At 39.9% G+C, this 27,319-nt stretch overlaps 1 protein-coding gene across 1 annotated transcript in view; it reads right to left on the reverse strand.

Annotated features, from left to right (window-relative positions):
• The window catches only part of LOC128661517 (uncharacterized), a 216,277-nt gene that overhangs the window by 106,295 nt on the left and 82,663 nt on the right, over positions 1-27,319 (reverse strand). Inside the window, 1 exon segment of the mRNA XM_053715767.1 lies at positions 4,857-4,878. Within this exon segment, the coding sequence (XP_053571742.1) occupies positions 4,857-4,878 (22 nt within the window).

Below are 27,319 nucleotides of genomic sequence, written 5' to 3' on the forward strand. Positions count from 1 at the left end.
CGCATACCAAAACCTGAGAGGCCATGCTGGAGCTACCAGCAGAACAAACGAGCATTCCTTCAGAATCTTGGAGATTACTCTTGGAAGAAGAACTAGAGGCGGAAAGATATAGGCAGGATGATACTTCCAAGGAAGTGATAATGCATCCACTGCCTCCACCTGAGGATCCCAGGATCTGGACAGATACCTGGGAAGTTTCTTGTTTAGATGAGAAGCCATCAGATCTATTTCTGGGAGTTCCCACATTTGAACAATCTGAAGAAAAACCTCTGGGTGAAGAGACCATTCGCCCGGATGCAACGTTTGGCGACTGAGATAATCCGCTTCCCAATTGTCTATACCTGGGATATGAACCGCAGAGATTAGACAGGAGCTGGATTCCGCCCAAAACAGAATTCGAGATACTTCTTTCATAGCCAGAGGACTGTGAGTCCCTCCTTGATGATTGATGTATGCCACAGTTGTGACATTGTCTGTCTGAAAACAAATGAACGATTCTCTCTTCAGAAGAGGCCAAGACTGAAGAGCTCTGAAAATTGCACGGAGTTCCAAAATATTGATCGGTAATCTCACCTCCTGAGATTCCCAAACCCCTTGTGCCGTCAGAGACCCCCACACAGCTCCCCAACCTGTAAGACTTGCATCTGTTGAGATTATAGTCCAGGTCGGAAGAACAAAAGAAGCCCCCTGAATTAAACGATGGTGATCTGTCCACCACGTCAGAGAATGTCGGACAATCGGTTTTAAAGATATTAATTGAGATATCTTTGTGTAATCCCTGCACCATTGGTTCAGCATACAGAGCTGAAGAGGTCGCATGTGAAAACGAGCAAAGGGGATCGCGTCCGATGCAGCAGTCATAAGACCTAGAATTTCCATGCATAAGGCTACCGAAGGGAATGATTGTGACTGAAGGTTTCAACAAGCTGAAATCAATCTTAGACGTCTCTTGTCTGTCAAAGATAGAGTCATGGACACTGAATCTATCTGGAACCCTAAAAAGGTTACCCTTGTCTGAGGAATCAATGAACTTTTTAGTGAATTGATCCTCCAACCATGATCTTGAAGAAACAACACAAGTCGATTCGTATGAGATTCTGCTAAATGTGAAGACTGAGCAAGTACCAAGATATCGTCAAAATAAGGAAATACCACAATACCCTGTTCTCTAATTACAGACAGAAGGGCAACGAGAACCTTTGTAAAAATTCTTGGAGCTGTAGCTAGGCCAAACGGCAGAGCCACAAACTGGTAATGCTTGTCCAGGAAAGAGAATCTCAGGAACTGATAGTGAGCTGGATGAATCGGAATATGCAGATATGCATCCTGTAAATCTATTGTAGACATATAATGCCCTTGCTGAACAAAAGGCAATATAGTCCTTACAGTTACCATTTTGAATGTTGGTATCCTTACATAACGATTCAATATTTTTAGATCCAGAACTAGTCTGAAGGAATTCTCCTTCTTGGGTACAATGAAGAGATTCGAATAAAACCCCAGCCCCTGTTCCAAAACTGGAACTGGCATAATTACTCCAGCCAACTCTAGATCTGAAACACATTTCAGAAATGCTTGAGCTTGAGTTTACTGGGACACGGGAAAGAAAAAATCTCTGTGCAGGAGGTCTTATCTTGAAACCAATTCTGTACCCTTCTGAAACAATGTTCTGAATCCAAAGATTGTGAACAGAATTGATCCAAATTTCTTTGAAAAAACGTAATCTGCCCCCTACCAGCTGAGCTGGAATGAGGGCCGCACCTTCATGTGGACTTAGAAGCTGGCTTTGCTTTTCTAGAAGGCTTGGATTTATTCCAGACTGGAGATGGTTTCCAAACTGAAACTGCTCCTGAGGATGAAGGATCAGGCTTTTGTTCTTTGTTGAAACGAAAGGAACGAAAACGATTATTAGCCCTGTTTTTACCTTTAGATTTTTTATCCTGTGGTAAAAAAGTTCCTTTCCCACCAGTAACAGTTGAGATAATAGAATCCAACTGAGAACCAAATAATTTATTACCCTGGAAAGAAAGGGAAAGTAGAGTTGATTTAGAAGACATATCAGCATTCCAAGTTTTAAGCCATAAAGCTCTTCTAGCTAAAATAGCTAGAGACATAAACCTGACATCAACTCTGATAATATCAAAAATGGCATCACAGATAAAATTATTAGCATGTTGAAGAAGAAGAATAATATTATGAGAATCATGATCTGTAACTTGTTGCGCTAAAGTTTCCAACCAAAAAGTTGAAGCTGCAGCAACATCAGCCAATGATATAGCAGGTCTAAAAAGATTACCTGAACACAGATAAGCTTTTCTTAGAAAGGATTCAATTTTCCTATCTAAAGGATCCTTAAAGGAAGTACCATCTGACGTAGGAATAGTAGTATGTTTAGCAAGGGTAGAAATAGCCCCATCAACTTTAGGGATTTTGTCCCAAAACTCTAATCTGTCGGACGGTACAGGATATAATTGCTTGAAACGTTTAGAAGGAGTAAATGAATTACCCAAATTATTCCATTCTCTGGATATTACTTCAGAAATAGCACCAGGAACAGGAAAAACTTCTGGAATAACCACAGGAGATCTAAAGACCTTGTCTAAACGTCTAGATTTAGTATCAAGAGGACCAGAATCCTCAATTTCTAATGCAATTAGGACTTGTTTAAGTAAAGAACGTATAAATTCCATTTTAAATAAATATGACGATTTATCAGCATCAACCTCTGAGACAGAATCCTCTGTATCAGAAGAATCATTAGAATCAGAATGATGATGTTCATTTAAAAAATTTATCTGTATAAAGAGAAGTTTTAAAAGACTTTTTATGTTTACCAGAAGGAGGAATAACAGACATAGCCTTCTTAATGGATTCAGAAACAAAATCTCTTATGTTATCAGGAACACTCTGAACATTAGATGTTGATGGAACTGCAACAGGTAATGGTACTTTACTAAAGGAAATATTTTCTGCATTAACAAGTTTGTCATGACATTTAATACAAACAACAGCTGGAGGAACAACTACCAAAAGTTTACAGCAGATACACTTAGCTTTGGTAGTTCCAGCAGCAGGCAGCGATTTTCCAGTAGTATCTTCTGACTCAGTTGCAACGTGGGACATCTTGCAATATGTAATAGAAAAAACAACATATAAAGCAAAATTGATCAAATTCCTTAAATGACAGTTTCAGGAATGGGAAAAAATGCCAGTGAACAAGCTTCTAGCAACCAGAAGCAACAAATAATGAGACTTAAAGTGGAGACAAATTTGACGCCCACAATATTTGGCGCCTAAATGCTATTAGCGCCAAAAATGACGCCACATCCGGAACGCCGACATTTTGGGCGCGAAAAACGGCAAAAATGACGCAACTTCCGGCGACACGTATGATGCCGGAATAGAAAAAAATTTCGCGCCAAGAAAGTCCGCGCCAAGAATGACGCAATAAAATGAAGCATTTTCAGCCCCCGCGAGCCTAACAGCCCACAGGGAAAAGTCAAATTTTAAGGTAAGATAAAAATGATATATTCAAATGCATTATCCCAAATATGGAACTGACTGTCTGAAATAAGGAAATGTTGAACATCCTGAGTCAAGGCAAATAAATGTTTGAATACATATATTTAGAACTTTATAAAAAAGTGCCCAACCATAGCTTTAGAGTGTCACAGAAAATAAGACTTACTTACCCCAGGACACTCATCTACATGTTGTAGAAAGCCAAACCAGTACTGAAACGAGAATCAGCAGAGGTAATGGTATATATAAGAGTATATTGTCGATCTGAAAAGGGAGGTAAGAGATGAATCTCTACGACCGATAACAGAGAACCCATGAAATAGACCCCGTAGAAGGAGATCATTGAATTCAAACAGGCAATACTCTCCTCACATCCCTCTGACATTCACTGCACGCTGAGAGGAAAACCGGGCTCCAACCTGCTGCGGAGCGCATATCAACGTAGAATCTAGCACAAACTTACTTCACCACCTCCATAGGAGGCAAAGTTTGTAAAAACTGATTTGTGGGTGTGGTGAGGGGTGTATTTGTAGGCATTTTGAGGTTTGGGAAACTTTGCCCCTCCTGGTAGGAATGTATATCCCATACGTCACTAGCTCATGGACTCTTGCTAATTACATGAAAGAAAAAAAACAAAAAAAAACTCCAGGATCCTTACCAGGAAATCCTAAAATAAAATAGCAAACAATCTTGCACATCTTCACTCTTCACCTACTTCCAGCGGAGGCAAAGACAAGACTGATTACCATAGAAGTGGGAGGGTTTATCTAGAGCTCTGAGGTTTGGGAATCTTTGCCTCCTCCTAGTGGCAGGTAAGGCAATTCCCAGGAGTAATGGACCGTGAACTCTAATCACCTATATGAAAAACATAGCAGTTTGAACAACTATGGTAGATGACCTTTCTATGAGCACATATGCAAAATTGTGCTTTATTCCACTCAGCAGTTTAATATGCACAAATAATAGCAAATATATATATATATATATATATATATATATATATATATATATATATATATATATATATATATACATACACACACATATACATACACTGTGCATAAAGCAGAATAGTGACTTGTGGTTTCTGGACTTGTTTCTTTTTCTCCTAATAGGTTATCTATAATTATTTCCAGTCTTATAAAGATGGGTGTGGGGGGAGTGGGATATAGTGATTTTTTTCAATTATGATTGCATATAAAAATAGAGATACTGTACAAAGACAAACTATGACACTTGATATACATCAGTTAAAATAACAATTTGTTTTTTAAAGCTAGAGGAGGTAGAACACAAACTTTCTAATTTTTATAAAAAAGATGCAATACACTTACTTTATCATAGCAGTAATTCAATCTGGAAAATAAAAAGAAAATTTAAGTAAAAAAAAAAAAACATCATAGTGTGATAATTTACTAAAGAATCCACATTTAAAAATATATATATATAATTGAACAATCTCTTATTGTGAACAGGCCATGTTTGACACTGTCATATTTTTAATTGTAAACAATGTAATAAACATTTTTTTATATAAATTTAATCGCTGGCTTGCCACCCCTGTGCTACCTCCATAATCCCCGGCACCTGCAAGGACAGCTACAGCTAGGTTTCATTTAATCTGAATAGATCGGAACATAATGAAAGCCACTGTAAGCATTCATGATCATGATTTGATAAAGTTTCAAGGCTCAGAAAAAAAGGCAGCAGGGACTCCGCCTAGAAAAGGTAAAGTCCAACATGGGAAATAATAAACCTACTTCTTATAAACTAATAAATAAATGGTTGGAAGTGGAACAAAATGTTTTTCTCGGTTGCTACATGTAAACAGGATAAAACGCATCAAGATTAAAAAGATTGTTAAAAACAGGCACTGCCATATACTTTTGAAATGAACTATCCTTTTTTAAAGTTTGTTTTTAAATGTAGGTCTTTAATCTTATTTATTTTTTGTAACATATTTATGATGTAAATTTCCTTAATCCCTTGTAAAGCATTACAACTTTAAAGGACCTAAAACCAAGAATCTTCTAAGTAAGTCATGTGCACAATAAATTGAACATTTTCAGCACTATTTTGTGTATTGCTCAAGAGCAACACTACTCACTATTTGGAACATGAGCACTTGTAGTGCTAAAACAATTTAAATTATAGGGCGCACTAAAAAATATTGGCCATGTTAAGATCCTCTGGTAAAACTTTTCCATCTTAATGGGAGGAGAGTCCACTGCTTCATTCATTACTTGTGGGAATTAAGAATCTGGCCACCAGGAGGAGGCAAAGACACCCCAGCCAAAGGCTTAAATACCTCCCCCATTCTACTCATCCCCCAGTCATTCTTTGCCTTTCGTCACAGGAGGTTGGCAGAGAAGTGTCGGAAGATTCGGAGTAGTCTCTTATGGAGGGTAATACTCTTCGCAATGGGACTGGAGTTTAAAGTAGTCCTGTCAGCCTATCAGTGAGAGCATGGGTGAACGTTAGAGTCCGGAGTTGCAGGGAGTGTCGTCTCTGTGAAACCATCCTGACTCAGATTAACAGCTCCATAAGTAATCAGCGTTGACGTGTTTTGCTGCCAGCTTTCTGCTCTCAAGTCCATGTCAGGAGCGATGCTGCTAACCTGTGACACCTGAAAGGCCGTGTTCCTGTTCCACGGCATAGATTCTGGTAAGATCGTTTCATTTTTTTATACATGTATGATAACGCTAGAAGACAGGTACAGGTTTCACTTTCACTTTGAGAGTTATGCAGTTTACAAGCTTGGCACTCTTTTTCTCATAGCAGGGACGGTCCTGCATTGTGTACCATATGATTCTTTCCCTCTTTCCTGACCGGGTGTCTATCAGAGAGGAGTCCTAACTCTCTGTACTGTCTAGGTCATGGGAGGTGGTGAGTGCCACAGCCATTGTGATATAAAGGTGCCGTTTTTTTTTTTTTAACAAAATAATGTTTTATTTCTATAGTTCTCCGGTTATTGCACTAGCGATGGAGGATTCTGTTACTTAGAGGGCACACCCTCTATTGCCAATTCTTTTATCTGTGTTGCTATTAGGCAGATTATTCGCCTAAGGCTTCAGCCTTTTCTGCTCAGGCCCGTCGGGCTCTGGCTGAAGTCATGGTCTGAAGATATGACTTCCAAAGTCTAGACTTCTTTCCCTCCCCTTTAAGGGAATGATTGTTTGGTTCAGGCCTGGACTCAATTATCTCCACGGTCACAGGGGGCAAGGGTGCCCTTCTACCGCAAGAGAATAGGAACTAGTCTAAGGGACAATTTTCGTTATTTTCGTTTTGAAAAAGCCCATGTCAGCAGTCCTCCACTAAGCCTGAGCAAACCAAGAGTTCTTGGAAGCAGGCTCAGTCCTGGAATAAATCCAAGCAGAGCAAGAAGCCCGCCGAGTCTAAGTCGGCATGAACGGGCGGTCCCCGGTCCTCTTCTGGATCGTGTAGGGGGCAAACTGACGCTCTTTTCAGTCGCTTGGTTCAGGGACGTGCAGGATCCATGGGTCCTGGAGGTCATAGCTCAGGGTTACAAGATAGGTTTCAAGTCTCAGCCACCCAAGGGCAGTTCCTTCTCTCTCCTGTCTTCCTGACCAGAAAGGAGGGAAGCCTTTCCGGGATGCGTACAGGATCTGCTCTCTTAGGAGTTATTGTCCCGGTGCCTATCACAGTGAGAGGTTTGGGATACTATTTAAACCTTTTCATGGTTCCAAAGAAGGAGGAAACTTAGTACTTAGTACTAGTAACTTAGTAGGAGTACTTAAACAAGTTTTTAAATGTCCCCTCGTTCAAGAGGGAGATAATAGGTCCATTCTTCCCCTCGTTCAAGAAGGGCAGTTCATGACCACGATAGAGCTGAAGGATGCTCCGTTCACGTACCAATCCTCAAGGACAACTTCCAGTTCCTAGGGTTTGCATTCCTGGACCACCACTTCCAGTTTATTGATCTGCTGTTTGGTCTAGCTCGTATAGTGGTGAGCATAACTGCCTTCCAAGTAGTTGAATCGGGTTTGATTCCCGGCCAATGCGGCATTCTCCAAAGTTTTTTGGAGAGTGGACCATTCGGAATCTCTCCTCTGTCTTCTTCAATCCCATGGATGGAAGATAAATCTAGAGAGAGTTCTCTTGTATTGAGTACCAGGGTGGAATTCCCGGGTACTATAATAGTCTCCATATACATGAGAATTTTTCTAAAAGACATGAGACGTTGCAGGCTAGCTTCAACAGGTCTTGCCCTCCAGACCTCCTTAAGGCCATCTGTGGCTCGGTGTATGGAGGTGATTGGTCTCATGGTGTCAAACATGGACATAATTTCATTTGCCAGGTTTTACCTCAGACTGTTGCAACTGTGCATGCTGAAGCAGTGGAACAGCGATCATTCGGATCTGTCTCAACAGATTTCTCTGGACAACAGATCAAGAGAATCACTCTCTGGTGTTTTTGTCCGGATCACTTGTCCCAAGGGATGTCAGTCTCAAGACCATCCTGAGTGATAGTGACTACGGTTGCGAGTCTGTCAGGATGGGGAGCTGTTTGGGGTGCCAGGAAGGCACAGGGCCTATGGACTCGGGAGGAAAAGCTACTTCATGATCGTATGGATCTTCAGGCAATATACAATTCTCTGAAGGCTTGGCCTCTGCTGGGTTCGTCCCAGTTTATCAGATTCCAATCAGACAATATATCCTCGGTGGCTTACATCAACCATCATGGGGGAACGAGAAGCTCCCTAGCTATGATGGAAGTATCTCGGATTCTGGAGTGGGCGGAGACCCACATTTGTTCACTGTCAGCGATCCACATTCCGGGTGTGGACAACTGGGAAGCGGATTTCCTCAGCAGACAACACTTTAATCCGGGGGATTGGTCTCTCCATCCCGAGTGTTTGCATAAATTTGCAAGAGGAAGATCTTATGACATCTCATTACCAAGTTACCCAGATATGGGTCGAGGCACAGGGATCATCGAGCTAACAGATGCATTAGCGGGGTCTTGAAAGTTTAACCTAATTTATCTTTTACGCCCGTTACCACTACTTCCTAGTGTAGCGGCTCGAATCAAGCAGGCGTCAGTGATACGGATTGCTCCGTCTTGGCCGCGAAGGATATGGTTCGCAGACTACTGGGGGTGTAGTTATCGCCTCCGTGGAAGTTACCTTGTCGCACGGATCTGCTGACTAAGGTCTTTGTTCATCTATGTCTAGATCTCTTGAGGCTGACTGAGTGGAGATTGAACGCTTAGTACTAGCCAAGAGAGGGTTTCTGAGAGTGTTATCTTTACTCTCACTCAAGCTGGTAGCTGGTTGCTCGTTGCATCTATCATAAGGTGTGGAGGACCTTCTTATTCTGTTCTCCAGGATGAATTGGATAACATAATTTATGTAAGAATTTACCTGATAAATTAATTTCTTTCATATTGGCAAGAGTCCATGAGCTAGTGACGTATGGGATATACAATCCTACCAGGAGGGGCAAAGTTTCCCAAACCTCAAAATGCCTATAAATACACATTCACCACACCTACAATTCAGTTTAATGAATAGCCAAAAGGTGGGGTGATAAAGAAAGGAGCAAAAGCATAAACAAGGAATTGGAATAATTGTGCTTTATACAAAAAAATCATAACCACCAGAAAAAGGGTGGGCCTCATGGACTCTTGCCAATATGAAAGAAATTAATTTATCAGGCAAATTCTTACATAAATTATGTTTTCTTTCATGTAATTGGCAAGAGTCCATGAGCTAGTGATGTATGGGATAGCAATACCCAAGATGTGGAACTCCACGCAAGAGTCACTAGAGAGAGAGGGATAAAAAATAAAGACAGCCAATTCCGCTGAAAAAATTAATCCACAACCCAAATCATAAGTTTTAATCTTATAAAGGAAAAGAAAAAAAAATGAAATTATAAGCAGAAGAATCAAACTGAAACAGCTGCCTGAAGAACTTTTCTACCAAAAACTGCTTCTGAAGAAGAAAAAACATCAAAATGGCAGTATTTAGTAAATGTATGCAAAGAAGACCAAGTTGCTGCTTTGCAAATCTGATCAACTGAAGCTTCATTCTTAAAAGCCCAGGAAGTGGAAAATGACCTAGTAGAATGAGCTGTAATCCTCTGAGGCGGGTATTTACCCGACTCCAAATAAGCGTGATGAATCAAAAGCTTTAACCAAGATGCCAAAGAAATGACAGAAGCCTTCTGACCTTTCCTAGAACCAGAAAAGATAACAAATAGACTAGAAGTCTTCCTGAAATCTTTAGTAGATTCAACATAATATTTCAAAGCTCTCACCACATCCAAAGAATGTAAAGATCTTTCCAAAGAATTCTTAGGATGGGGACACAAAGAAGGGACAACAATTTCCCTACTAATGTTGTTGGAATTCACAACTTTAGGTAAGAATTTAAATGAAGTCCGCAAAACTGTCTTATCCTGATGAAAAATCAGAAAAGGAGACTCACAAGAAAGAGCAGATAATTCAGAAACTCTTCTAGCAGAAGAGATGGCCAAAAGAAACAACACTTTCCAAGAAAGCAATTTAATGTCCAAAGAATGCATAGGCTCAAACGGAGGAGCCTGTAAAGCCTTCAAAACCAAATTAAGACTCCAAGGAGGAGAGATTGATTTAATGACAGGCTTGATACGAACCAAAGCCTGTGCAAAACAATGAATATCAGGGAGTTTAGCAATTCTTCTGTGGAATAAAACAGAAAGAGCAGAGATTTGTCCTTTCATGGAACTTGCAGACAAACCCTTATCCAAACCATCCTGAAGAAACTGTAAAATTCTAGGAATTCTAAAAGAATGCCAAGAGAATTTATGAGAACATCATGAAATGTAAGTCTTCCAAACTTGATAATAAATCTTTCTAGAAACAGATTTACGAGCCTGCAACATAGTATTAATCACTGAGTCAGAGAAACATCTCTGACTAAGCACTAAGCGTTCAATTTCCATACCTTCAAATTTAATGATTTGAGGTCCTGATGGAAAAACGGACCTTGAGATAGAAGGTCTGGCCTTAGTGGAAGTGGCCATGGTTGGCAACTGGACATCCGAACAAGATCCGCATACCAAAACCTGTGAGCCCATGCTGGAGCCAAAAGCAGTACAAATGATTGCATCCTTGGAAATCACTCTTGGAAGAAGAACTAGAGGCAGAAAAATATAGGCAGGTTGATAATTCTAAGGAAGTGTCAATGCATCCACTGCTTTCGCCTGAGGATCCCTGGACCTGGACAGGTACCTGGGAAGTTTCTTGTTTAGATGAGATGCCATCAGATCTATTTCTGGAAGCCCCCACATCTGAACAATTTGAAAAAACACATCTGGGTGAAGAGACCACTCTCCCGGATGTAAAGCTTGACGACTGAGATAATCCGCTTCCCAATTGTCTATACCTGGGATATGGACCGCAGAAATTAGACAGGAGCTGGATTATGCCCAAACAAGTATCTTAGATACTTCTTTCATAGCTTGAGGACTGTGAGTCCCACCCTGATGATTGACATATGCCACAGTTGTGACATTGTCTGTCTGAAAACAAATAAACAGCTCTCTCTTCAATAGAGGCCAAAATTGAAGAGCTCTGAGAATCGCACGTAGTTCCAAAATATTGATTGGTAATCTTGCCTCTTGAGATTTCCAAACCCCTTGTGCTGTCAGAGATCCCCAGACAGCTCCCCAACCTGAAAGACTCGCATCTGTTGCGATCACAGTCCAGGTTGGACGAACAAAAGAGTCCCCTTGAACTATACGATGGTGATCTAACCACCAAGTCAGAGATAGACGAACATTGGGATCTAAGGATATTAATTGTGATATCCTTGTATAATCCCTGCACCACTGGTTCAGCATACAAAGCTGAAGAGGTCTCATGTAAAAACGAGCAAAGGGGATTACGTCAGATGCTGCAGTCATGAGACCTAAAACCTCCAGGCACATAGGAATGACTGAAGGGAATGATTGAAGGTTCTGACAGGCTGCAACCTATTTCAAACGTCTCTTGTCTGTTAGAGACAAAGTCATGGATACTGAATCTATTTGGAAACCTAAAAAGGTTACCCTTGTCTCAGGAATCAAAGAACTCTTTGGTAAATCGATCCTCCAACCATGTTTTTGAAGAAACAACACTAGTTGATCCGTGTGAGATTCTGCAGAACGTAAAGACTGAGCAAGTACCAAGATAAGACTCGGCGCCAACTAAGACGCCTGAAATGACGAATTTTCGTCAACAAACGTAATTTTTCACGCCAAAAAAGTCTTGCGCCAAGAATGACGCAATAAATTATAGCATTTTGCGCTCTCGCGAGCCTAATACAGCCCGCAATTTAGAAAAACATAATTTATGCTTACCTGATAAATTTATTTCTCTTGAAGTGTGTTCAGTCCACGGGTCATCCATTACTTATGGGATATATTCTCCTTCCCAACAGGAAGTTGCAAGAGGATCACCCAAGCAGAGCTGCTATATAGCTCCTCCCCTCACATGTCATATCCAGTAATTCGACCGAAACAAGACAAGAAAGGAGAAACTATAGAGTGCAGTGGTGACTGGAGTTTTAATTAAAATTTAGAACTGCCTCAAAAAAAGACAGGGCGGGCCGTGGACTGAACACACTACAAGAGAAACAAATTTATCAGGTAAGCATAAATTATGTTTTCTCTTGTTAAGTGTGTTCAGTCCACGGGTCATCCATTACTTATGGGATACCAATACCAAAGCTAAAGTACACGGATGATGGGAGGGACAAGGCAGGAACATTTAAACAGAAGGAACCACTGCCTGTAGAACCTTTCTCCCAAAAACAGCCTCCGAAGAAGCAAAAGTGTCAAATTTGTAAAATTTTGAAAAGGTATAAAGTGAAGACCAAGTTGCAGCCTTGCAAATCTGTTCAACAGAGGCCTCATTCTTAAAGGCCCAGGTGGAAGCCACAGCTCTAGTGGAATGAGCTGTAATTCTTTCAGGGGGCTGCTGTCCAGCAGTCTCATAGGCTAAACGTATTATACTACGAAGCCAAAAAGAGAGAGAGGTGGCCGAAGCCTTTTGACCTCTCCTCTGTCCAGAATAAACGACAAACAGAGAAGAAGTTTGCCGAAAATCTTTAGTTGCCTGTAAGTAGAACTTCAGGGCACGGACTACGTCCAGATTATGCAAAAGACGTTCCTTCTTTGAGGAAGGATTAGGACATAATGATGGAACAACAATCTCTTGATTGATATTCCTGTTAGAAACTACCTTAGGTAAAAACCCAGGTTTAGTACGCAGAACTACCTTGTCTGATTGAAAAATCAGATAAGGAGAATCACAATGTAAGGCAGATAACTCAGAGACTCTTCGAGCCGAGGAAATAGCCATCAAAAACAGAACTTTCCAAGATAACAGCTTAATATCAATGGAATGAAGGGGTTCAAACGGAACACCTTGAAGAACTTTAAGAACTAAGTTTAAGCTCCACGGCGGAGCAACAGTCTTAAACACAGGCTTAATCCTAGCTAAAGCCTGACAAAAAGCCTGAACGTCTGGAACTTCTGCCAGACGTTTGTGTAAAAGAATAGACAGAGCCGAAATCTGTCCCTTTAACGAACTAGCAGATAAGCCCTTTTCTAAACCCTCTTGTAGAAAAGACAATATCCTAGGAATCCTAAACTTACTCCATGAGCAACTCTTGGATTCACACAAATATAAATATTTACGCCATATCTTATGGTAAATTTTTCTGGTAACAGGTTTCCGAGCCTGTATTAATGTATCAATAACCGACTCCGAGAAACCACGCTTTGATAGAATCAAGCGTTCAATCTCCATGCAGTCAGCCTCAGAGCAATTAGGCTTGGATGGTTGAAAGGACCCTGAATTAGAAGGTCCTGCCTCAGAGGCAGAGGCCATGGTGGACAGGACGACATGTCCACTAGGTCTGCATACCAGGTCCTGCGTGGCCACGCAGGCGCTATCAGAATCACTGATGCTCTCTCCTGTTTGATCCTGGCAATCAATCGAGGCAGCAACGGAAACGGAGGAAACACATAAGCCATCTTGAAACCCCAAGGGGCTGCTAGAGCATCTATCAGCACCGCTCCCGGGTCCCTGGATCTGGATCCGTAACAAGGAAGCTTGGCGTTCTGGCGAGACGCCATGAGATCCAGTTCTGGATTGCCCCAACGATGAATCAGTTGAGCAAAGACTTCCGGATGAAGTTCCCACTCCCCCGGATGAAAAGTCGGGCGACTTAGAAAGTCCGCCTCCCAGTTCTCCACGCCTGGAATGTGGATCGCTGACAGGTGGCAAGAGTGAGACTCTGCCCAGCGAATTATCTTGGAGACTTCTAACATCGCTAGGGAACTCCTGGTTCCCCCTTGATGGTTGATGTAAGCCACAGTCGTGATGTTGTCCGACTGAAATCTGATGAACCTCAGTGTTGCTAACTGAGGCCAAGCTAGAAGAGCATTGAATATTGCTCTTAATTCCAGAATATTTATTGGGAGGAGTTTCTCCTCCTGAGTCCACGATCCCTGAGCCTTCAGGGAGTTCCAGACTGCGCCCCAGCCTAGTAGGCTGGCATCTGTTGTTACAATCGTAACAACTGCGAAAAGTTATTCCTTTGGACAGATGAACCCGCGACAACCACCAGAGAAGAGAATCTCTGGCCTCCTGGTCCAGATTCAGTAGAGGGGACAGATCAGAATAATCCCCATTCCACTGACTTAGCATGCATAATTGCAGCGGTCTGAGATGCAGGCGCGCAAATGGCACTATGTCCATTGCCGCGACCATTAAGCCGATTACTTCCATGCACTGAGCTACTGATGGCCTTGGAATGGAATGAAGGACACGGCAAGCATTTAGAATCTTTGATAACCTGGACTCCGTCAGGTAAATCTTCATCTCTACAGAATCTATCAGAGTCCCTAGAAAAGGAACCCTTGTGAGTGGTAACAGAGAACTCTTTTCCACGTTCACTTTCCACCCATGCGACCTCAGAAATGCAAAAACTATCTCTGTATGAGACTTTGCATTTTGAAAACTCGACGCTTGTATCAGAATGTCGTCTAGGTATGGAGCCACCGCTATGCCTTGCGGTCTTAGTACCGCCAGAAGTGAGCCCAGAACCTTTGTAAAAATTCTCGGGGCCGTAGCTAACCCGAAGGGAAGAGCTACAAACTGGTAATGCCTGTCTAGAAAGGCGAACCTTAGGTACCGATAATGATCTTTGTGAATCGGTATGTAAAGGTAGGCATCCTTTAAGTCCACTGTGGTCATATACTGACCCTCTTGGATCATGGGTAGGATGGTTCGAATAGTTTCCATTTTGAACGATGGAACCCTTAGGAACTTGTTTAAGATCTTTAGGTCCAAGATTGGTCTGAAGTTTCCCTCTTTTTTGGGAACCACAAACAGATTTGAGTAAAACCCTTGCCCTTGTTCCGGTCGCGGAACTGGGTGGATCACTCCCATTATTAAGAGGTTTTGTACACATTGTAGAAATGCCTCTTTCTTTATTAGGTTTGTTGATAACCTTGACAGATGAAATCTCCCTTGTGGAGGAGAAGCTTTGAAGTCCAGAAGGTATCCCTGAGATATGATCTCCAACGTCCAGGGATCCTGGACATCTCTTGCCCAAGCCTTGGCGAAGAGAGAGAGTCTGCCCCCCACTAGATCCGTTTCCGGATAGGGGGCCCTTCCTTCATGCTGTCTTAGGGGCCGAAGTAGGCTTTCTGGCCTGCTTACCCTTGTTCCAGGACTGGTTGCTTTTCCAACCCTGTCTGTAACGAGCAGCAGTTCCTTCCTGTTTTGGAGTGGAGGAAGTTGATGCTGCTCCTGCCTTGAAATTACGAAAGGCACGAAAATTAGACTGTTTGGCCTTTGATTTGGCCCTATCCTGAGGAAGGGAGTGACCCTTACCTCCAGTAATGTCAGCAATAATTTCTTTCAAGCTGGGCCCGAATAAGGTTTGCCCTTTGAAAGGAATATTAAGCAATTTAGATTTAGAAGTCACATCTGCTGACCAGGATTTAAGCCATAGCGCTCTGCGCGCCTGAATGGCGAATCCGGAGTTCTTAGCCGTTAGTTTGGTTAAATGCACAACGGCATCTGAAACAAATGCATTAGCTAGCTTAAGTGCTTAAAGCTTGTTCATGATCTCATCCAATGGTGCTGTGCGAATAGCCTCTTCTAGAGACTCAAACCAGAAAGCCGCCGCCGCAGCAGTGACGGGCGCAATGCATGCAAGGGGCTGTAATATAAAACCTTGTTGAACAAACATTTTCTTAAGGTAACCTAATTTTTTATCCATTGGATCTGAGAAAGCACAACTATCCTCCACCGGGATAGTGGTGCGCTTAGCTAAAGTAGAAACTGCTCCCTCCACCTTAGGGACCGTCTGCCATAAGTCTCGTGTGGTAGCGTCTATTGGTAAAATTTTTCTAAATATCGGAGGAGGGGACAAGGGCACACTGGGTCTATCCCACTCCTTGCTAATAATCTCTGTAAGCCTTTTAGGTATAGGAAAAATGTCAGTACACACCGGCACCGCATAGTATTTATCCAGCCTACATAACTTCTCTGGGATTGCAACCGTGTCACAATCATTCAGAGCCGCTAACACCTCCCCTAGCAATACACGGAGGTTCTCAAGCTTAAATTTAAAATTTGAAATTTCTGAATCCGGTCTCCCTGGATCAGATCCGTCACCCACAGAATGAAGCTCTCCGTCCTCATGTTCTGCAAATTGTGACGCAGTATCGGACATGGCTCTCGTGTCATCAGCGCGCTCTGTCCTTAACCCAGAGCTATCGCGCTTGCCTCTTAACTCAGGCAAATTAGATAATACTTCTTTCATAACATTAGCCATATCTTGCAAAGTGATTTGTAAGGGCCTTGATGTACTTGGCGCCACAACATCACGCACCTCCTGAGCGGGAGGCGCAGGTACTGACACGTGAGGAGAGTTAGGCGGCATAACTTCCCCCTCGATGTCTGGTTATAATTTCTTTACCGGTAAAGACTGACCTTTATTTAAAGTAATATCAATACAATTGGTACACATATTTCTATTGGGCTCCACATTGGCTTTTAAACATAATGAACAAGCAGATTCATCTGTATCAGACATGTTTAAACAGACTAGCAATGAGGCTAGCAAGCTTGGAAATTACTTTCAGAAAATTTTCAAGCAATGTAAAAACGCTGCTGCGCTTTTAAAAACACAAAAAGACAATTACAGTTGAAATAACAATGAACTAATTCCGTTATAACAACCAAATCTTTACATTAAATGTATGAAATTAGCAGAGGATTGCACCCACTAGCAAAAGGATGATTAACCCCTTAATACCCAAGAAAACGGATAATCAATTTAACAATTAACGTTTTTATCACAGTCAAACACACTGTCACAGGTCTGCTGTGACTGATTACCTCCCTCAAATATAAATTTTGAAGACCCCTGAGCTCTCTGGAGACGTCCTGGATCAAGGAGGAAGAAACAGGAAGACTATGATTGAATTTTAACTGCGCAACAAGGCGCTAACAAAAGCCCCTCCCACTCAACAGTGGGAGACCAGCTATAACGGTTTCTATGCAGAAATATAAGTTAGCCCTGTGGAAAAAATCATGCCCCAAGAGATTTATCACCAAAGTACCTCACAAAACGATTAACATGCCAGTAAACGTTTTAAAAAACAACATTTCAGATATTGTGTCAAGTTATCACTAAGCCTGCTACCAGTCGCTTCTACTGCAGTTAAGGCTTATACATTATTTCAGTATTAACAGTATTTTTTCAGTCAAATTCTAGTCCCTAGAAAATAACTCTACTGTGCATACATTTACCAGCCTGATACCAGTGGCTACTACTGCATTTTAGGCTGTACTTACATCATATGGGTATCGGCAGGGTTTTCTTAGTCAATTCCATTCCTAGAAAATATTTTACTGCACATACCTCATTTGCAGGGGACCCCGCATGCCATTCCTTTTTCTGAAGTTACCCCACTCCTCAGAATGTGCGAGAACAGCCAGTGGATCTTAGTTACGTCTGCTAAGATCATAGAAAACGCAGGCAGATTCTTCTTCTAAATACTGCCTGAGAGAAAAAACAGCACACTCCAGTGCCATTTAAAATAACAAACTTTTGATTGAAGAATAATTAAGTAAAAAACTCCTAACTCTTCTCACGACCTCCTTCTTTGTTGAGAGTTGCAAGAGAATGACTGGATATGACATGTGAGGGGAGGAGCTATATAGCAGCTCTGCTTGGGTGATCCTCTTGCAACTTCCTGTTGGGAAGGAGAATATATCCCATAAGTAATGGATGACCCGTGGACTGAACACACTTAACAAGAGAAAAGTCCATTTGAAAACCTCAGGTAAGAAATAAAAAAAAAATTTAAAAGCATTTCCCAGATATGAAACTGACAGTCTGCAAAAAAGGAAATATACTGATAAACCTGAATCATGGCAAATAGAAGTACAAATATATATATATATATATATATATATATATATATATATATATATATATATATATATATATATATATATAGTGCAGAATTATTAGGCAAGTTGTATTTTTGAGGATTAATTTTATTATTGAACAACAACCATGTTCTCAATGAACCCAAAAAAAACTCATTAATATCAAAGCTGAATAGTTTTGGAAGTAGTTTTTAGTTTGTTTTTAGTTATAGCTATTTTAGGGGGATATCTGTGTGTGCAGGTGACTATTACTGTGCATAATTATTAGGCAACTTAACAAAAAACAAATATATACCCATTTCAATTATTTATTTTTACCAGTGAAACCAATATAACATCTCAACATTCACAAATATACATTTCTGACATTCAAAAACAAAAACAAATCAGTGACCAATATAGCCACCTTTCTTTGCAAGGACACTCAAAAGCCTGCCATCCATGGATTCTGTCAGTGTTTTGATCTGTTCACCATCAACATTGCGTGCAGCAGCAACCACAGCCTCCCAGACACTGTTCAGAGAGGTGTACTGTTTTCCCTCCTTGTAAATCTCACATTTGATGATGGACCACAGGTTCTCAATGGGGTTCAGATCAGGTGAACAAGGAGGCCATGTCATTAGATTTTCTTCTTTTATACCCTTTCTTGCCAGCCACGCTGTGGAGTACTTGGACGCGTGTGATGGAGCATTGTCCTGCATGAAAATCATGTTTTTCTTGAAGGATGCAGACTTCTTCCTGTACCACTGCTTGAAGAAGGTGTCTTCCAGAAAATGGCAGTAGGACTGGGAGTTGAGCTTGACTCCATCCTCAACCCGAAAAGGCCCCACAAGCTCATCTTTGATGATACCAGCCCAAACCAGTACTCCACCTCCACCTTGCTGGCGTCTGAGTCGGACTGGAGCTCTCTGCCCTTTACCAATCCAGCCACGGGCCCATCCATCTGGCCCATCAAGACTCACTCATTTCATCAGTCCATAAAACCTTAGAAAAATCAGTCTTGAGATATTTCTTGGCCCAGTCTTGACGTTTCAGCTTGTGTGTCTTGTTCAGTGGTGGTCCTCTTTCAGCCTTTCTTACCTTGGCCATGTCTCTGAGTATTGCACACCTTGTGCTTTTGGGCACTCCAGTGATGTTGCAGCTCTGAAATATGGCCAAACTGGTGGCAAGTGGCATCTTGGCAGCTGCACGCTTGACTTTTCTCAGTTCATGGGCAGTTATTTTGCGCCTTGGTTTTTCCACACGCTTCTTGCGACCCTGTTGACTATTTTGAATGAAACGCTTGATTGTTCGATGATCACGCTTCAGAAGCTTTGCAATTTTAAGAGTGCTGCATCCCTCTGCAAGATATCTCACTATTTTTGACTTTTCCAAGCCTGTCAAGTCCTTCTTTTGACCCATTTTGCCAAAGGAAAGGAAGTTGCCTAATAATTATGCACACCTGATATAGGGTGTTGATGTCATTAGACCACACCCCTTCTCATTACAGAGATGCACATCACCTAGTATGCTTAATTGGTAGTAGGCTTTTGAGCCTATACAGCTTGGAGTAAGACAACATGCATAAAGAGGATGATGTGGTCAAAATACTCATTTGCCTAATAATTCTGCACTCCCTGTATATATATATATATATATATATATATATATATATATATATATATATATATATATATATATATATATATATATATATATATAAAGTGCCAAACCATAGCTGAGAGTGTCTTAAGTAAATGAAACATACTTACCTAAAGACACCCATCCACATATAGCAGATAGCCAAACCAGTACTGAAACGAGAATCAGTAGAGGTAATGGTATATAAGAGTATATCGTCGATCTGAAAAGGGAGGTAGGAGATGAATCTCTACGACCGATAACAGAGAACCTACGAAATAGATCCCCGTTAGGAAGACCATTGTATTCAATAGGTGATACTCCCTTCACATCCCTCTGACATTCACTGTACTCTGAGAGGAACCGGGCTTCAACATGCTGAGAAGCGCATATCAACGTAGAAATCTTAGCACAAACTTACTTCACCACCTCCATAGGAGGCAAAGTTTGTAAAACTGAATTGTGGGTGTGATGACGGGTGTATTTCTAGGCATTTTGAGGTTTGGGAAACTTTGCCCCTCCTGGTAGGATTGTATATCCCATACGTCACTAGCTCATGGACTCTTGCCAATTACATGAAAGAAAAGGGCTTTCTGCAAGGTTGTGTTACTGCACAAGAGGTTTGCTGAGCTTCCTGATGTGCAGTCACTTGTTAAGGCTCTGCTAGGATCAGACCTGTGTTTATATTTATTGCTTCTCCTTGTAGTTTAAATCTTGTACTTTAGGTTTTGCACAGGCTCTGTTGGAGCCTATGCATGAAGTTGACATTAGATTATTTTCTTGGAATCTGTGATGGTGCAAACAAAACACAGAAGGGCGCCTACTAGTGTAATATCGTACAAGCAGTATATATATATATATATATATATATATATATATATATATATATATATATATATATATACACACACACACACATATACACATACATACAATGGCAATAAACTGGTATTCACCAGGGAGTTGGGAAAACAGCACACCTTTATTTTTATTTTTCTTCTTCAATGGGGCACGGAATAAAGGACTTGCCAGGTCCCAAACAATCCAAGAACAAAATATAGTCCAGCCACCACATTTCTTTAAAAGAACCTTTATTTCCACATAGGGTCCTCAGCAACAAACATACAACGTTTCAAGCCTCAACAGGCTCTTAGTCATGTATATAGACTGGTACTCACAAGTGTGGCAGCACTCACTCGTGCTTAGTGGCACCTACTGGGATCTCAGTGTCCCAGCTCACTGTTCTTGGGCTCTCACACACCTCCGTCAGGGGCGTAGTCTCCAACAGCAAAAGAACAGGATCTCAGTCAAGTGATAAGTATAATATCACTTTTAATAAAATAGTATAAAAACACAGTGTACAGAAAGTTCCCACTATGTATTAAAATCATGTAACTAGTTTCTCAGCTGGCACGCTCTTTCCTCAGGTTCCTTTTCTTCGGGCTATTGCTTCTGTGCGCAGAGTTTCTGTGATTACTGCCTTGCAATGCGTCCTTCCTTATCGGGCTTTCCATGCTAATAAGGCTGTTCTACAAACAAAGTTAGCTTTTCTTCCTAAGGTTGTGTCAAATTGCAACATCAATCAAGAGATTGTGGTTCCTTTTAACGTAATTCTAGATGTGGTTTGTGCCTTGAAGTCCTATCTTCAGACGTAGGAATTTAGACAAACTTCTTTCTCTGTTTGTTCTCTCCTCTGAGGATTACAGCTCATTCAACTAGAGCTGTGGCCTCTTCTTGGGTCTTTAAGAACGAGGTTTCTATGGAGCAGATTTGTAAGGTGGCTACCATGTCCTCTTTACATACTTTTGCAACATTTTACAAATTTTATGTTTTTGCTTCGGAAAAAGCAGATTTTGGGAGAAAGGTTCTGCAGGCTGTGGTGCCCTCAGTATAGGGTCCGCCTCCTTTTACCCTCCTGTTTTTTTCATTCAGTGTCCTCTAGAGCTTAGGTTTTTGTTCCCGCAAGTAATGAATGAAGCAGTGGACTCTCATCCCATTAAGATGGAAAACATAGATTATGCTTACCTGATAATTTAATTTCCATCTGTGGGAGGAGAGTCCACTGCTCCTGCCCGTTTCTCCGGGGAGCGTACCTAAATTTATTATTATTATTCTGGCACCATTTATACACTGATATTCTCCTACTGTTTCTTGTTCCCTTGGCAGAATGACTGGGGGATGAGGGGAGTGGTGGAGGTATTTAAGCCTTTGGCTGTGATGTCTTTGCCTCCTCCTTGTGGCCAGGTTCTTAATTCCCACAAGTAATGAATGAAGCAGTGGAGTCTCCTCCAACAGAAGGAAATGAAATTATCAGGGAAGCATAATTTATGTTTTTTGCATTAAATCGATTGTGCTACACTTCAATAAATCTTCACAAAGATAGATTAGTGAACCGAGCGCTAGTACTTCCCCTAAAGCTCACTTACTAAAGTCTCCTAGTGGACTATGAGTGACAGACAATGATAAAATGGGATGTGTGAGTGAGCGCTTAAAGCTAAATAGATGGAGACCACAATATTAAGTATTTAAAATTTGATATTTAATCAGACAGTATAGTGAAGTAAATATACATAGACAAAGCTATATAAAACTCATCTAAAACTAACATGGATCCATGTTAAAACTATCTCTGAGATAAAATACAAAAATGAGAAAATATACAATAAGTCTAAAAAAGTTTGTACAATTAAATTGTTTAAAATACAATGGTGGGAATAAATGTTACACATCAATAAAATACAGGTAAAAATATGTGCTCCATATATAGACCAAAAACATACAAAGAGTTAGTGAAAAAATCAATTAATCCAAAAGTAAATTCAAAAATTTAGTAAAAATAGTGGTAAAAATAGTAGTAAAAATAGTGTCCATACAAAATGTGATAGTATCCAATAGCAGCAGTTGTATAATAAATGTGTCTTAAAAATAATACAGTCCGGAAGTGAAAAGGGGGGGGGGGTGTAAAATCCAAAAAATGTGTCTAATAATCCAACATGTGGGGAACTCAAAAGTTTGAAAAATGCAAAATGCTGTTCAATTTCAAGAGATCCAAATAACAGTGATCCAAAAAACAGTGATCCAAAAAACGTGTATATTGTAAAAGTTAAGGTAGTTCAATGGGCATAAAATAATACAACAATAAATGAGAACCTGTAAATAAAACAAAAAGGATAGTGATATAGTAACATTCAGAATACTCTTAAGTATATGAAAATATGCTCACCAATAAGTCGACGCGTTTCGGTCTTTAGCAGACCTTTATCAAGACTATTTATTCCCACCATTGTATTTTAAACTAATTGTACAAACTTTTTAAGACTTATTGTATAATTTCTCATTTTTGTATTTTATCTCAGAGATAGTTTTAACATGGATCCATGTTAGTTTTAGATGAGTTTTAGATAGCTTTGTCTATGTATATTTACTTCAATAAATCTTCGTAAGCTTGGGTCATTTTAATACAAGTTCTGATATGATGGTTTTAAAAAAACAAAGAAACACAGTCTTAAAAGGGACAGTCTACTCCCGAATTGTTATTGTGTAAAAAGATAGATGATCCTTTTATTACCAATTCCCCAGTTTTATAAAACCAACACGGTTATATTAATATACTTTTTACCTCTGTGATTACCTTGTATCTAAGTCTCTGCAGACTGCCCCCTTATTTCAGCTCTTTTGACAGACTTGCATTTTAGCCAATCAAGTGCTTACTTATAAATAACTCCACAGGTTTGAGCACAATGTTATCTATATGGCACACATGAACTAATGCCCTCAAGCTGTGAAAAACTGTCAAATGCATTCAGATAAGAGGCAGACCATCAAGGGTTTAGAAATTAGCAAATGAGCCTACCTAAGTTTAGCTTTCAACTAAGAATACCAAGAGAACCAAGCTAATTTAATAATAAAAGTAAATTGGAAAGTTGTTAAAATTGCATGCCCTATCTGAAACATGAAAGTTTAATTTTGACTTGACTGTCCCTTTAATTGAGCACACATTTGTGATAGTCTTCTAATACTCCCCTTGCAACTCACCCATACATAGATATACTGGATACTCACTATCGCTTATGGGGGGGCCTGTAATTAAAGAGACGTGAAACCAAAATGTTTATTTTATGATTCAGAAAGAGCATGCGATTTAAAAAAATCCAGGTTACGTCTACTCATTTTTTGTTCTCTAGGTATCTTTTGTTGAAAAGCAGGAATGTAAGCTCAGGAGCGATCATGTGTTTTGAGCACTATATGGCAGCAGTTTTTCAAGAATGTTAACCATTTGCAAGAGCACTAGTTGGCAGCACTATTTACTGCCATGTAGTGATCCAGACACCTACCTAGGTATCTCTTCAACAAAGAATACTAGGGGAACAAAGCAAATTTGATAATAGAAGTAAATTGGAAACTTTTTTTTTTAAATTGTATGACCTTTCAGAATCACAAAAGAAAATTTGTGAGCTTCATATCCCTTAAAAACCGGTAAACGCTCTAATTTCATGAATTACATGACTATATTATGTTATTATAATATTGAGTTTACTAATGTGGTTACTCTGATTCACTCCACATGTAGTTTAACATGTATGTTCGATTGTTTTTATTGTCCAAATATGAAAGAACAGAAATTATATTTAAAGATTTTTTTATATATGAAAAAGCTCAGTTAAGTGTCTAAACTTAAATATCAGTTAAATTAATCAATTTGAGTCAAAAGTTTTAAATGTTACAGTAACTTCCTAGATTTTCACACATACGCTATAGTCTACCTCATTATCCTATCAATGATATCCCTTAGCAACAACATACAATTACTAATCTTTGTTAGTTTTTATTAATGTTATGAAAATGAATGTAACCACAATTAAAATATATGCTTCATAAACCTTGCCCATATCACTTCATCTCATCTCTCACTATACAAATACAACAGATGATTACATATAGGGTGGGGTATGCCCTAGAATCAACAAAAAGCACATTGTTTTATAAGCTTGATGGGGGGGACTTGATGTATTAAATACTTAATGCAGGCATCATGAACAACCGAGCATCTCAAAAATTATCAAAGGACACCAACTAAATTTTTTGTTTCATAAATTAAAAAACAGGTATTTTAAAAACTTTATTACAGTTTAGATGCTAAAATGAATAATAATTAAAAAAAAACAATAAAATTTAAGTTTCCATTCACATGTTAAGGGGACAGTCTAGTCCAAAGGTAAATCCACATGCATGAGCAAAATGTTATCTACATGACACACATGAACTAATGCCCTCTAGTGGTGAAAAACTATCAACATGCATTTAGATTAGAGGCGGCCTTCAAGGTCTAAAAAATTAACATATGAACCTCTTTTGTTTTTAACTAAAAAATAGCAAGATAAAACAAAATTGGTGATAAAAGTAAATTGGAAAGTTGTTTAAAAGTACATGCCCTATCTGAATTATGAAAGTTTATTTTCGACTAGAGTGTCCCTTTAACTAGGTTTTGTCATGGTTTATGAGTTCTGCTCCACAGTCCCTCAGAGAGTTTTGTTATTTCTTAAAGAGACAATAAATCCTAAACAAATGCTAAACATTGTGATTTATTTAAAGCAAAGATAAGCCTGAAAATAATATTCAGATCAGTTTCTTTAAAAATGATATTAGTTGAATAACGGTTTAAAAAAAAAAAAAAAAAAAAAGTTTAATTTCAGTAATGGACACTGCTGTGCTTTAACAAAAGTCAGCAGGCTCCTCAGGACCTATTTAATAGGCACCACAAGGCTAATTTTATTGATGACCTGGCTAAAATTTAAACCAATATTAAGCTAAAATAAGCTAATATTTGTTTTCAATATGTTTGCACAAATTATCATTAAATTATGTATTTAATGTGTGCTTTGAATAGCTTAACCCCTTAAAGGGACACTGAGCCCAATTTTTTTTTCTTTCATGATTCAGATAGACTCAAGCATGCAATTTTAAGCAAATTTCTAATTTACTCCTATTATCAATTATTTGATAATAGGAGTAAATTACTCTAATTTACTCATATTATATTATTTTTCTTCATTCTCTTGTTATCTTCATTTGAAAAGCAAGAATGCATGTTTAGAAGCCGGCCCATTTTTGGTTCACAACCTGGGTTGTCCTTGCTGATTGGACAGCATCAATAAACAAGTGCTGTCCAGGGTCTGAACTAAAAATTGTCTGGCTCCTTAGTTTAGATGCCTTCTTTTTCAAATAAAGAAAGTTGCTTAAAATTGCATTCTCTATCTGAATCATGAAATAAATCATTGGGGTTCAGTGTCCCTTTAAGGACCAGACCATTTTTTAATTTCTTTCCCTTAAGGACCAGGGCTATTTTTACATTTCTCCGGTGTTTGTGTTAAGCTGTAATTTTCCTCTTACTCATTTACTGTGCCCACACATATTATATACCGTTTTTCTCACCATTAAATGGACTTTCTAAAGATACCATTATTTTCATCATATTTTATAATTTACTATACATTTTTTTTATAAAATATGATGAAATAATTGGGGGGGAAAAACACACACTTTTTATAACTTTGACCCCCAAAATCTGTTACACCTTTACAACCACCAAAAAACACCCATGCTAAATAGTTTCTAAATTTTGTCCTGATTTTAGAAATACCCAATGTTTACATGTTCTTTGCTTTTTTGCTAGTTAGAGGCAATAAATACAAGTCAATTTCCAAACCATTTTCCCCCCAAATTAGCGATAGTTACATTGTAACACTGATATCTGTCAGGAATCCCTGAATATCCCTTGACAACCCAAAGTATTGATCTAGGCCCGTTTTGGTATATTTCATGCCACCATTTTACTGCCAAATGCGATCAAATAAAAAAAATCGTTCACTTTTTCACAAACTTTAGGTGTCTCACTGAAATTATTTACAAACAGCTTGTGCAATTATGGCAAAAATGGTTGTAAATGCTTCTCTGGGATCCCCTTTATTCAGAAATAGCAGACATGTATGGCTTTGGCGTTGCTTTTTGGTAATTAGAAGGCCGCTAAAATGCCGCTGTGCACCACACTTGTATTATGTCCAGCAGTTAAGGGGTTAATTAGGTAGCTTGTAGGATTCATTTTAGCTTTAGTGTAGAGCTCCCACCTGACAGATCCCACCCTCTGGTCCCTCCCTGACGCCCCCTCAAACAGCTCTCTTCCCTCCCCCATCTCACAACTGTCACCGCCATCTTAAGTACTGGCAGAAAGTCTGCCAGTATAAAAAAAAATGTGATTTTTTTTTTTAAAATAGATTTTATATAAAGTGTAGGATCCTCCATTACCCCTTCCCCCCCAACCATCCTGATCCCACCCAAACAGTTCTCTAAAATTTAAACAGCCCATTTTCTGAAGTGTATTTTCTCCAAGCCCCCCCCCCCCTCAATACCCTATCCCCCTCCCGGATCCCTTTCCAAAATTTTATTTTGCCTTTCACTTGACAGTGCATGCGCACATACGCTCCCAAGCCCACGCCCCTACCTCCTGGATCGATCAGGAGCGTGCACCAGCGATGGGCCGCCCACCCGCCTCCCAGATATGGCTCCCACACACCATCGATCTGTACGACCGCTGTTCGATGAAGAGAGGGGCCACAGGCAGGCCCTCTCTGCATCAGTAACGCTGCAAATATATTTCTGCAGTGCCCCACTCATAGGGCATGCAGAAATAGTGTGATCTCGCTATTTTTTGCGA

Source organism: Bombina bombina, chromosome 5, assembly GCF_027579735.1.
Source record: "Bombina bombina isolate aBomBom1 chromosome 5, aBomBom1.pri, whole genome shotgun sequence".
In the NCBI taxonomy this organism is placed as follows: Eukaryota; Metazoa; Chordata; class Amphibia; order Anura; family Bombinatoridae; genus Bombina; species Bombina bombina.